At 43.5% G+C, this 13186-nt stretch overlaps 2 protein-coding genes across 2 annotated transcripts in view; one reads left to right on the top strand and one right to left on the bottom strand.

Annotated features, from left to right (window-relative positions):
* The first annotated feature begins 4955 nt into the window (after positions 1 to 4955).
* LOC136429182 (monocarboxylate transporter 9-like) lies at positions 4956 to 6932 on the top strand. Its single transcript, XM_066419058.1, has 2 exons — positions 4956 to 5452; positions 6201 to 6932. Exons 1-2 carry the CDS (start codon positions 5095 to 5097, stop codon positions 6377 to 6379), a joined length of 537 nt encoding a protein of 178 aa, XP_066275155.1. The 5' UTR covers positions 4956 to 5094; the 3' UTR covers positions 6380 to 6932.
* Positions 6933 to 8896: 1964 nt separating this feature from the next.
* The window catches only part of LOC136429658 (gamma-aminobutyric acid receptor subunit beta-3-like), a 61028-nt gene continuing 56738 nt past the window's right edge, over positions 8897 to 13186 (bottom strand). Inside the window, exons 8-9 of the mRNA XM_066419584.1 lie at positions 12496 to 12731; positions 8897 to 11126 (exon numbers count right to left, since the gene is read on the bottom strand). Of these exons, the coding sequence (XP_066275681.1) occupies positions 10698 to 11126; positions 12496 to 12731 (665 nt within the window). The 3' untranslated portion in view covers positions 8897 to 10697. The remainder of the gene's footprint in view (positions 11127 to 12495; positions 12732 to 13186) is intronic.

Below are 13186 nucleotides of genomic sequence, written 5' to 3'. Positions count from 1 at the left end.
AAATGTATTTGCATAATTATAACAAACAGGCATGAGGCTTAAGCAATGAAAGGTATCGTGATTTCTTGTCCTATTTGCCATGAAATTGGACACGCCAAGTTTAAATGTGATAAAAAAAGCGCCGACAGTCATTTTGTTTGGAGTGTTCATATAACAAACCTCTATGAGAAGAGGCCAATAGAAGACATGTACGGTTACGACTGTGAGTGACCCAAGATGTGTCAATTTCCTGCGCGCCTTTGAGTTGATCTGAGGTAGGTTTCTTGTTAATCACATGTGTCTCATAGGAAATGCGCGACATCAGGCCTGCGCGACACAAAATACTTTAATCCAGTGTAGATGTCCAACATAACGTGTATGCAGAGCCACAGAAAGTACTGCTTTAGGTACTTATTTTCCCTTTTGAACTTCAGCAGGTTTCCAGGTTTGTTTGGGGGTAATTATGGAATAAGGTCAGGTCCTGGGTTGGGTTAGCCTGGTCCCGGTCTCTATGGGCCGGTTTTTGTAAAGATGTCGTCGGTACGCCTGAATAAAGGGGATGATTCCTGTGCTTATCTCAGCCAAACATGTCTAGACATGTTGTCTAGACAAAGTTGAAAAAAAAAGTTAAATGACAAAAGTACAGAACAGAACAATAGTTGGTTGACATACGTTTGTACAAAATGTGTTCAGAGAAGCAGGCATAGGAACGAAGGAAGGAAAAAGCGAGGAGATAGAATTGTTGATAAGAAAGAAGGAGCTGTATCAAAGAGGAAAAGCCACCCGCCTGACAACATTCTCACAAGGCTGCTGGGGATTTTTGCAACTAATGCACCTAATATTGTGTGTGACCTACATAGCCGTCACAGTGTATGTTAGTCAAGTCACCTGACGTGCATTGGAAAAATATGGTGCTGAACAACAATATTCCCTGACACGGGAAAAACGGCTATTGACAATAGTGAATGGTACAACAATACACTAACACTGAAATAGGACGGACAGATCTTGACATTTTGGCCCAATCGTCCCACTCTGTTCCAATATCTATTACAACCCGTATTTTTCTTATACACACTTGTGTGGACGGATAACCCAGTCTTACACGGCGGCTGGAAAATCAGATCAGTAGGTCAATTTTGCAACTCCGGAAGAAGAGAATTGAGTTGGGTACGATTGCATCAGACCCGAAAAGATGTAGGGCAGTTTTTGTGAAGCCTTTCGTCGGTATACCTTCTTCTTCTTCTCGTGTCACCACATCTGCCTGCTACACGCTCCCCCTCCAATATTCCGCTACTGCGATTCCTCTTGGGGTCAGGGCTTCAAGGTCCTCTCTGGTGCAAGGCTCAGGCAGGAGGGGGCAGACGAGGAGGTGTTCCATGGTCTGTTCCTGCCCGCAGTCACATGCCGTCTGTCCGTCTGAACTAAGGCCCCACTTATTCATAAGGGTCTTGCACCTTCCTGTGCCTGTTCTGAGACGGGCGAGACATGACCAGGTTGGCCATGCCTCCCCCCTCCTGGAGGAAGGGATTCCCTCGGGGGGATGGTGAGTTTATGTGGTGCTGTTTGGAGGTGTTGAGACCACATGGCCATCCTCTGAGACGCTGCACTACCTGAATAAAGTGGATGATTCCCTAGCCAAAGAAGTCGTCATGTCCAATGACAAAACTAAAGAACAGAAAAATAGTTGGCTGACATATGAAATGGTCAGGGAGCATTGGCTATTCTGTGATCTTCTGTCCACTAATATGTTTCTGGTCTCAGGTTTCTACTGACGACCACCGACATTGCACCGCGGCCATGACCTGACGCTTCTCGCCAGACGGTCCTCTCCCTACCGACCATGGTGGTGGTCGCCCCCGACGGCGGCTGGAGCTGGGTGGTGCTCTTCGCTGGGATGGGCGCGATGATCTGTACGGAGGGCATGTGCGACGCCGTCAGCGTGCTGGTACCAGCCTGGCTGGACAAGTTCAAGAGTTCCCGGGGCAGTACGACCTGGATCGGCTCGCTGCTTTGTCTCAGATTCATAGCAGGTAAATCTTTGCGGTACCGGTGCGATGTGTGTGTGTTTCTTTTATACAATCATCCTAGCACCATGTAGAGACAAACTGTACTTAATACTGTACCGTGTAGAGACAAACTGTACTTAATACTGTACCGTGTAGAGACAAACTGTACTTAATACTGTACCGTGTAGAGACAAACTGTACTTAATACTGTACCGTGTGGAGACCAACTGCACTTAATACTGTACCGTATAGAGACAAACTGTACTTAATACTGTACCGTGTAGAGACCAACTGTACTTAATACTGTACCGTGTAGAGACAAACTGTACTTGATACTGTACTTTACTGTACTTAATTATGTCTCTGTAAACAAATGTCTGTAGCTAAATATTATCTGTATGTGGTATTAAGTATAATCTGAAGGATACTAAGATACAAAAAAATCCCTGGTATGTTTGTTGTTTGCATTACTTACCTGGTGAAATCCCTCATCAGGTTTGTACTGAAGAGCACTCATTGGAAAGGAGTCCGACTATTGTCGCAGTAGTATTGACAGGAGTCATGGTGCATCTGGGACAAAACGTGCTCTGTTATACCTGAGCTTGGCAATACTCAAGTGCCCAATTTTGCGTCTTTCTTTCTTTCTAAGTAGTACATGTATGTTTATCATGATGATGATGTTCGTCCATCGTAGTCGATGAGGACCTCAACTTCAGTTGTTATGTATGTTTATCATACATTGCATATATTCACCACACATAGTGGTGCGGATCGGTCCGGCCGGACCGGTTCCGGACTTGTAAAACGTTTAGGTTCAAGTCCAAAAAAACCTAAACGTCTGGAAACAAGTCCGGACTTGAAAAAAAATCTCTCACTTATACACTCCTTTTTGTTTCAAACCATCTTAAACCTTCCTTAGATCGTGAAATTTGCACTAGAAAAATATGAAAACATTGCTGTTTTTGTGTTTATAACTGAACCTTAGTGTTAATTACTGACTGTATATAATTCCGTATATATAGTTTTCAAATTATGTACATGTAAAATATCTGCCATTTTGCAATGTTACATGCAACACGGAAAACATATTCCAAAATTGTTGTTCAGGTCCGGACTTTCAAGTCCGGACCTGAACCTAAACCTCTGGACTCGAGTCCGAACCTAAACCTAAACTCGGGTTTCGATCCTCACCACTAACCACACATAACATGTATTCTTACAGGTCCGTTTGGAGGTGTACTTATTAAGAAGTACGGATGTCGAAAGGTCGGTATCCTGGGCAGCGTGATAATGTCCGCTGGGATAGCCCTGAGTGCGTTCGGGACCGGCGTGCCTCACATGTACTTCACCTATGGGATCCTGGGAGGTGAGCTGATGAATCAGAATTGCTTCAGTTAAACATTACTCACTAACTCACCCACTCACTCACACACTCACTCACTCACTCACACACTCACTCACTCACTCACTCACTCACTCACTCACTCACTCACTCACTCTCTCACTCACTCACTCTCTCCCATAGCTTAGTCAGCCGTCGGGGCAGCATAGCTCTCTGTGAACGCTCTCCATAGCTGGCGGTCTTCCGCCAGTCTGGTCATCTGGTTGACTGAATGACCGGTCCACTCCTTTAGATCTGAGATCCACGACCGACGGGGACGTCCCCGCGGCCGCGCACCCTCCGCTTTTCCTTGAAGAATTGTGTGTGCAAGAGTGCCTTTCGCCCTAGACACGTGTCCGAACCACTGCAGTTTTTTTTCTTTTTAACCAAGGACAAGAAACTGTCGAGTGGGCCTTGCAGAGTGTGGATGCGTTTCTTGACTTCTTTGTTTGTGGTGTGTGGTGTCCAGTGAACTCGTAGCAGTCTGCGATAACAGTTCATTTCAAACGCGTTGATTCTCTTCGCTATTTCTGCATTACGTAAGGCCGATTACGTTTTCGCTAATGATGTACTAATGATGTGTTCATGTATCTATCTATTTATTTCCTCTTATCATGTATGATTGTATTGACGTAGTACATGTTAAGTTTCTTTTTGTACTATTATCTTACCGTGACTCCTCTCCCTCCACTTCAACCTTGTTGAAAAGCGGCCGTGTGGACGAACAAGTATTCGAAGATAAAATAAAGGCATTGACTTGACATGATTGACTTAAACTAATATTACAGTCAGCACAACCGCATTGCTACGAAATGATTTTTAAAGAGTACGTCATCAACAGATGGGAGTTGCCTCATGTTAGTTATGATGCTCTTCTCGCTGATCATAACCAATCTTTCTCGGTCCCCTCTCTCTCTGTTCATATACATATCAGGAGCTGGCTGTGGACTTCCCCTGCTAGCCGCAGTCGTCAGCGTTGGTCAGTACTTTGACAAGAAACGTCACATCGCTTACGGCATCTCCGTTGCCGGTGTCGGGGTTGGCATCTCTGCCTTCTCCGCTTTCCAACAGTACCTCCTGGACGAGTTCGGCTGGTTCGGCACGGCACTCATCGTGGGCGCGGTCGTACTGAACAACTGCGTCTTCTGCGCACTCTTCCGTCCACTGCCGGACGTTCCTGAGGAAAATGTTAACAATACAATAACCGAGAAAGCAGTAGAGGAAGCGATGGACGCGAAACAAAGAAAGGCAAGGTTGGTTGAGACGTCAGCTAGTTGGGACGACGGTCTTCTGCATTTACCAACTGCTGGAGTACACCACGGAGAGTCACTGTCTAGCAAAAATAATTTGATGGCGTACAAGGCGATATCTAATGCCATGTACCTGTCACATGAAAGTCTGGTCAGCAACATCTCGCGTCCGAATTCTCGAGCTTCATCCAGACAGCACTCTAAGGGCCCTTCTCGAGTGCATTCCATGCATTCACTCGCAAGTTCTCGACTCAACTCTCGCTTAGACAGCAACGTGGTCCAAGAGCCTCACGAAGATGCGCCGCAAGCGAAGAAGACATTGAAGAAAATAAGAAATTTAGGATCAGCCATCTGCCTGACGCTGGAATGGGATCCTTCACTCCTTACAAGTCCTCTTGTTTTGGTCTTCCTCGGTTCCAACTTGTTGAAGAGTTTTGGAAACTTCGTGCCATTGGTGGTGTATGCGGACAAAGCCATGACAGAGGGTTTGACGTACGACCAGGCCACATTCTCCGTGACTATGATGGGGTTTGCCGGCATCGCGGGGAGGTTATTTTTCCCGGCAGTGTGCGGCTTCTGTAAGGTCCGTTCCTTGTGGGTGTTCATGGTTGCTGTGGTGGTGACCGGTGTCCCCTTGCTGCTGCTGCTGGTGTGGAGGAGCTTCACGGCGTACTGTTTCTGCGGAGGGTTGTTCGGGGCCGGTCTCGGGGGTGCTGCAGCCGTCGTGCCGGCGCTCACCGTGGACCTGTTCGGCGTTGAGGAACTACCCACCCTCTACGGGTTCGAGATGCTGATGGAGGGGGCTACGGGTCTCATCGCAGGACCCATAGCAGGTAAATCAAGCAACGGAATATTTGATGATCAATTGGTTATGTCGTTCATTCATTCAACCAAATAATCTGATGCTGGAATAGATGAGAAATCATGCCTTCCAAAGAATCGAGACAACTAATTGTCTGCCTTTAGTTAGATTCATGAAATGATAGCCCTTTCGCCGGATGGAGTGATCATGAAATCATGTTGTCACACTGGTGGGAGACCAAAATCAGCGGTATACAGGAATGGTAATTATAGAAAAAAATGTAATGATTATTGTCTCTAGATATGCTTTATTTGTATAGCTAGCCTTTGTGGAGTGTAATGGTGTTTGGTGTCCTATTAAAAGAAAAAAAGCAAACAAACGAACGAACAAACAAACTGTTACCCCAAAAATAATTACTCAAGCAACTGGATGAAATTTTGAAACAGTCAGACGTTTCAGACAGCATCCACTGTCTTTCGTCAGTGACTAACGATAGGATTGAACACCAGGTTTTATACCAAAACTCTAGGTATGTTAATGAGTTAAGACGATTTAGGATGTCTTGAAGAAGTCTCTAAAAGAAGATTAATTCAAGACAAAGTTATGTGCCAATAGTTCAATTAGCTACAGTAGTCACTGACGAAAGACATCGGATGCTGTCTGAAACGTCTGACTGTTTCAAAATTTTATCCAGTTGCTAGAGGAATTATTTTTGGCGTATCTTACTACCTGGATGTCTAACTTTCATCAACGTAAACAAACTGTTGTCCTTCTACCAGGTGCTCTATATGACGTGAGCGGTACATACGACTGGGGCTTCGGCCTTGCAGGCGCGGCTCTCATCGCAGGTGGACTGCTGCTGTTCTCCGTCCCCCGCCTGCAGAGGAAAACGGACGTACCTGCTGTGGAACGAAGAAGACATGGATGGACACACACCTCAACTCATCACCATACCTGAGTTTGAACCGGAAGTGGTCGAGACCCAACTGACGTCAGTGTGACCCGAAAATGGACTCAGGAATGATTCTTCCCTGCGCGGATGCACCCCGACAAATCGAATCACGTGAATCGCATTGAAACTCAGATTCGTATCAGCCATTTACCGACAAATCGCTTTCTAACTTGCGTTAACGACTACATCTGACCAAACAAACTCGCCAGTGAGAAGGTGGAGGGTGTCAGCTTACAGAAGACGTTTTCAGATTGACAATTTTGGCACTTTGGAAGTGATTGAATCCGCCCGCGATTTAACTTAACTAGTTTCTACTACTTTTCTCTAAACGTTAAATCACGGGCGGATTCAATTACAGTTTTAAAAGTTTGGGATTTTAAAGAAATGCCTGCACTGCCGCTACCACAATGTGTAAATATTTTTTCGTCTGTATAGACAATTTACTTGCACCCCAGTTGTGCATTAACCAAGGACCTTGTAATGCGTGGGGCTTCTTTTGATCTTTGTAACTTTGTGCGAACTTCTGCACCGACTGTAATTGATACCCCTACTGCAAATTACCGAGTGAAACAAAGGCTAATCTGTTTGTGTCACATTTCAGCGATGTGATTAGTTACCAGTTTGTTTGTTTGTTTGAACCTTTGTTTATTCATGATAAGCTCAAATCGGCACGCAGGCCAGCACTGACATAATCATGGTTTCAACGATGTGATTGGTTAAAGTTGGTCAGCTGTATTGTCCTGAAAAAGGATAATGTTACATAGTTCTTTCTAGCACCAGCTAGATTGAAGACTGTAGATGAAAGGAATACCATGGACTGTGGAGTTTCATGGAAATATAACACTGTTTTTTTTTTCAAGCACCCAGATTGAAGACTGTTTATCTGCACAGTGTACACTTCTTGACATTGCCATTAAACAATACGCAGTCTCAAGAAAAGGAATGACATTTTCAACAAAATATCAATTGCATGTATCGGTTGCATGGACATATTCTTTGTGAGTGTTACAGCAGATGAAGTAAACAGAATCACAGATAGAATATTGGATATTGTCATTTTTCCATCCTATAGCATTAACGATAGAGAGAGTTGTTTCAAAACAAGAACTTATGTCCACCAGCTTTATGATTGATATGTAGAAAATTATTGAGATATACACATGTACACAATGGAAATAAAGTCCTTTTTGTAGGTTCATTGGATGTATTCCATAACATATGATTTTAAAGTATGCCCCGAATCCCCAACATTTCCCCAGCTTGTCAATGCGAAGCCGTCTGCAGCTTGCAGACTGCAGTGCTGGACCCCAATAACAACGTGTTCCGCGAGCAAGCAAAGTAATAGTACATGTCACATGCTGGTACTATCATGGAGATTATTAGGAAGCTAGTACTATACAGTTCAGCCAGGTCTATATCTTGTCTGATAGGCATCGATCACCACCTGCTTGTCTCCACGCTCCACAGGAGCGATGTTTGATGGAAGGTGGGGATCAGGGAGGACCTTTTTCCCACACTTCCACACCCCACTTTCCTTCCTGCCTACCACATCCTGCATCAATACCTGTCTGAACTCGTATCTATTAGGTTCGAAAAGCCTCAGAGCCACCCATATGCTAGTTCTCTTGGGGTACACAACAGACCATCTAGGGTCACCTGTGGCAGTGACATAAGAAGAAAAAAAGCATGATTTACGCGTATACAGTGGGAAACGGAACAGTTTTTGTTTGTGTAGCATAGATAAGTCAAGTAAGCCCTGACTTGTAACATACATGAACACTGAATTGTAAAAAAAAAACATCAAGCTTATCTACTGGTATGGATGGATCATGATACATGTATTACTGACTATTTGTATCATATAATAGCACACATTTTGCTGAGTCAGGGACAGTAATTTTGTCTTGGCTTCACTCCAAGATGTCAGCCCTCAATAGACCTCTTTCCAGTTACGGCGGCCATTTTGAATTTCACGGGGTCAGCTGGGGTCATGTACCAAAGTGAGGCTCGGGGTGTACTTGGCTAGGCCTTATAATGATATAACATAGGTATTCCATCCTTGGTGGTACATTTTGCACCTCTAATGTGAAATGATGTGGTACATGCACCTGGCATGTGTAGAAAATATTGTTGTGGACATTGGACTTGATTTTGGCTAAATTATAAATCATTTTTCATACTTTTTAACGAGTGAGTTTGGAATATTTAGTACCAATCCTTGTATCCCCCATTTGTACTTTGCATAGATTGAACCGCGTGAAATCCCACACAAAAATGCACAGAAAATTGGTTGATTTCCTTTTGGGAAGAAAGAAAAGTTTCGATTTTTAACGGCAAATAAAGTGCGCGCATTTTTTATTTTTCGTTTTTTAAAAACAGCCCGGACGTGCCCGGCTTTGGAAATGGGACCAAAGCATTACTTAGAATCGTGAACCTCCTTATTGATCTTCACTATTGGTGGATCCGGATGTGCTGAATGTATAGGTAGCTTGCAGTACAGCTACAAACAACAAGGAGGCGTCGTTCAACTCGAAGGGTAATTCTTTAATAACGGTTTTGTGTACAAGATGTTTCTCGCCGATTATTACGAGTGTGTTGTGAATAACTACAAGTACATTGTGCGAACCGATGGTTTCCAATGGTGTGTATCACACGCATAGTGCGTTTATACGCTACATTCACGGCATTCTTCAAAACTCTGTACACGGATTATCAAAACGTAGAGTACATTATTTACAGTCAGGTATTATGATAATCATAATCTATTTTTATCTTACCCAATGGATTACATTTTTAATGGTTGTGATTTTGAATATCTAAAAATTTGGTTATCTTTTATTCAACCTTCTACATGCAATAATGTGCATAAGTAATTAACAGAAACTCAGTCAGTGACACTTTCACATTTGCGAACGAAAAATTCGGTCACTGTTTCTAGGTTTAACGTTTTAACACATTTTTTATTACGTGGTCAAGTTACGTAAGTTGTAATCTATTTAGTAATCAACACCTTCACGTTACCTTACTTAAACAAAAGTATTACAAATTTCGACACAACCAAAACTTACGTTTGTTTTTTTATCCCAAAATACATTACATTTATTCATGCAGATCATATAATACATTCTTTAGTAGTTGTCAATCGTTTCTTTCATTCTTCCCAATTGTTTATTCCTCGTTGATCTGAGAAAAATGTATGTACATGATAATTCAGGTATTTGACGTCCGTATATATTGTTTGTTGAATATACAAAGGACCAGCAATGTACATTTCTCTGTAAAGTCTGTCAGGAACTTCGACGACGTCCCGGGTTGAAGAACAGCATTCCCGCGTACTTTAGGCAGCGTCTACGTGTTCATTACCCGGTCTCCAAGGCAGTCCTCTAGATCAGCTAGTGCAACGTGCCTTGCTTGTCGAATAGCTGTGCTGCTCGAACGACCTCTGTGGTTTTGGATTAAGATCTTCTTTTATTAAACAAAATGAACTTATGATAAGCAATGCTGTTGTTGTTGTTTCATTTACTACTGTTAGTTTTAAATTAGCTTAAATTGTGCACTTTTTTTGTGGAGCACCACCACCACCGGCCGCCTTAGGCGTGCCCCCTGGGCGCGATACCCACACCGGGTTTTGCCCAGTAACATAGATAAGGTAAGAATGCACTGTAATATTTCATTCCAACTATGCTAGTCCTGTACTTTTCCGAAGGATGTCATTCTGAAGCTCTATTGAACAGAGAAACACATTTCTTAGGACCTTCATACATCTACATTAGTAGTAACCCCAAATGGCCCCTTCAGGGGCAAAGTAGGGGGGGGGGGTGAGGTCCCGGGCTAAGGCGGGCAGGCCTCCAGTCTGGCATGGAACGACTCAACGGTGGGAGCCGTCGCAACAGTAACAAAGTCACAGCAGTAACAAAGAAATCCGATAGAAGTTCGGGCCGATTCTTGACAGCATCACAGCAGAGAAGAGGCGCGGTTCTGAAGTTGTATTGAAGAGAGAGAAAAAGAAAAACTTCTTACGACTTCCATACACAGCAGTAACAAAGGAACACGGTAGACACGCCATAAATAGTTACTCAAGCAACTGCATAAACTTTTGAAACAGTCAGACGTTTCAGACAACATCCACTATCTTTCGTCAGTGATTAAGGACAGATCTGGTAGAACTTGGTTTTTATACCAGTCCTCTGAATAGATGTGTTAATGAAGTAAGGACAATTTCAGATCGTAGACGTTAGACGGATTCTTCACAGTAGCTAGAGAGATGCGGTTTCCGTAGTAGGTCGTATTTTGTGTCCGTTTCCCATTACCTTTGCCCGGGTGGTTAGTACGAGTAGTATATGTAGTACACAATGTTCAGCACGGCAAAAGTGAAGGGAAAGCCGAATCGGGCGTACTGGTCGATAATGATGGCGTCCTTCAACCTCGGCATCCTGTAGCTCAGACCACGTGACAGGCACCTCTGCATTCTGGTTGGTCGGTTCCCCTCGCTCATGGTGACGTACTCGTCGTCCTTCTCCAGGATCTCGCGAGAGTTGCTGCCGTTCGATTCGTTGCTAGGCGACGTGACTGCGGAGCCCCCTCTGGGGCCGTTGAGCGAGGAGGTCTCGTCGATGTCGACGTGGAAGGTCTTGGCACTGCAGTTCTTCTCGAAGGATGTTGAGGCCATGAGGTTGTTCTGGAAGGAGGCGCCGCGGTCCAGTCTGCAGCGCGTGGAGGACAGTCTCTTCAGGCTGATGCCTTGCTGGGCGGTCTGCAAACATAGAAGGGAAGATTGGGACTCATTGACCTGTTTAGGTAAAAGAGGCTCTATAGATTGTCTGATGTACTCGTCTGCCTTTTTGGAAATTTTTAACAGGTTTCTACCTTTTTTCACTAGATATTGCGAAGCAAGTTGTACGTATGATACGTTAGGCTAGATTTAGACTTTGACTTTATTTCGATCAATTAGCTTGAATTTTTTTTGTTAGCTAGTCTTCCTGTTGTCCTATAACGTTTGACAATCATTCAGCACGGCTGACCTAACCCATTTCACTAAAGGTAACGCGTTAGAAATTAATGAGGCAGAAAACTTGACAAATACTGAAATCTGAAATACAATACAATTTCCGTTTCATCGCGCTTCAAGCTGAACGTATGCTCCGCTTGCTTAGATTCGGTCTTGCGGCAATTATCCGTCACCCTTTACCTACCAAATATACTTACACGTAACGCATTAGAACCGACTAAGGCAGAAACCTCGAAACTTGATTTTGATCCCAGCGTTGAAATGGAATCATTTACGTTTGTTGCTTTGTTTTCTTTTCACGTCATGGTTATCACTTGTTGTATTTCAATTTTATTTTTGTATGTAAGAGGAGAGGTCCATTTTAAGCAATGCTGCTTCTAGCTCAATTCTCATTAGATATACTAGTTTGTAACTTTACGATAAAGAAAGAAGTGTTCTTTTCAAATTTATTAATGAGAAATTCCCATACTTTGAATATTTAAACGCAACGGATGAATTTATATTTTTGTTGCGTTTAGACAACCCTTGTATCAGAAACATGATCTGTTCATACATCCACACATGTACAGAGAAGCGAGAAGAAGTTGACTCTACTGGATTAGCTTAGCTTATCTCTTTCGTCTACCATGTATGTTTAAACCATGTACCGTAAATATTTGACTGTTTATGTCACTTACACGTTAGTTAGGTTTATGTCAAACGACCTGTATCTAGCCCCACGGGGCACGAATGTACAATAAAGGTCTTCATTTAAAGGCAACCAAAGCAATATTAGGGCCCAAAAATGAAAATAAAGAAAATGCTGAAATCTGTATGGTAGTGACACTCACTAATACTATTTAGCACATCTGCGTTTAACTTCATGATTTGAGCATTTTAAACATGTGCTGTACGATGATCCCCTTAGTTTCGCGAGCCTACAAAACTCTGGCGATGGTTTTCAATGGGTTCTCACATCACAACGACGTCATATTTTTGCATCATATACATTGTGATACTGTTGTTTGAACTAATCATGTATAGAAATGACTGAATAGATAATGACTTTCAAAATCCGATTTTTGGGCCCGAATATTGCTCTGGTTGCCTTTAAAATATGAAGGAAATCACTCACGTTACATTCCTCGCAGTCGCACTCCAGCTTTTCCACGTCTTTGTTCTCCTGCTTCTTCCGCTTCAGCGCCATCTTGGAGGAGACGAAGTTGACGGCTGCGTACTCCACCAGCGCGAAGAACGTGAAGAGGAAGCACATGACCAGGTACACGTCGATGGCCTTGATGTACGAGATCTTCGGCATCTGCGCCTGCGCGCCGCTCATCAGGGTGGTCATCGTCAGCACTGTAGTGATGCCTGGAAAAATAATAACGGGGTACGTCAGGCATACTTCATTCATCGGTGTGGTCATCGTCAGCACTGTTGTGATGCCTGAAATAAAAAAAATAACGGGGTGCGTCAGGCATACTTCATTCATCAGGGTGGTCATCATCAGAACTGTGGTGATGGCTGTAAAACATAGCTAATGTGTTGCAACAGATATACGTCAATTGTCAGGGTGGTTACCGTCGGAGCTGTCTGAAGATCTCTGACAAAATAAGGCTCATAAGTAATTGAAGGCAACGAAACAGCTTAATTGCAATGAGCAAGCAGAACTACAGTCATACGGAACTCAAACGGCTTGATTTACATGCTAAAGATGATGAACCTCAGTCGTTGATGAGCGCGGGTTTAGATGATTCTGCATTCAGATGGTCCAGTAGGCTGGAGGCGACATAACATCAGTCGTCTGTTAGATTATTGTGGTGTTT

The sequence above is a fragment of the Branchiostoma lanceolatum genome, chromosome 3 (genome assembly GCF_035083965.1).
Source record: "Branchiostoma lanceolatum isolate klBraLanc5 chromosome 3, klBraLanc5.hap2, whole genome shotgun sequence".
In the NCBI taxonomy this organism is placed as follows: domain Eukaryota; kingdom Metazoa; phylum Chordata; class Leptocardii; order Amphioxiformes; family Branchiostomatidae; genus Branchiostoma; species Branchiostoma lanceolatum.
This window is presented reverse-complemented; position numbering and strand designations above follow the sequence as displayed.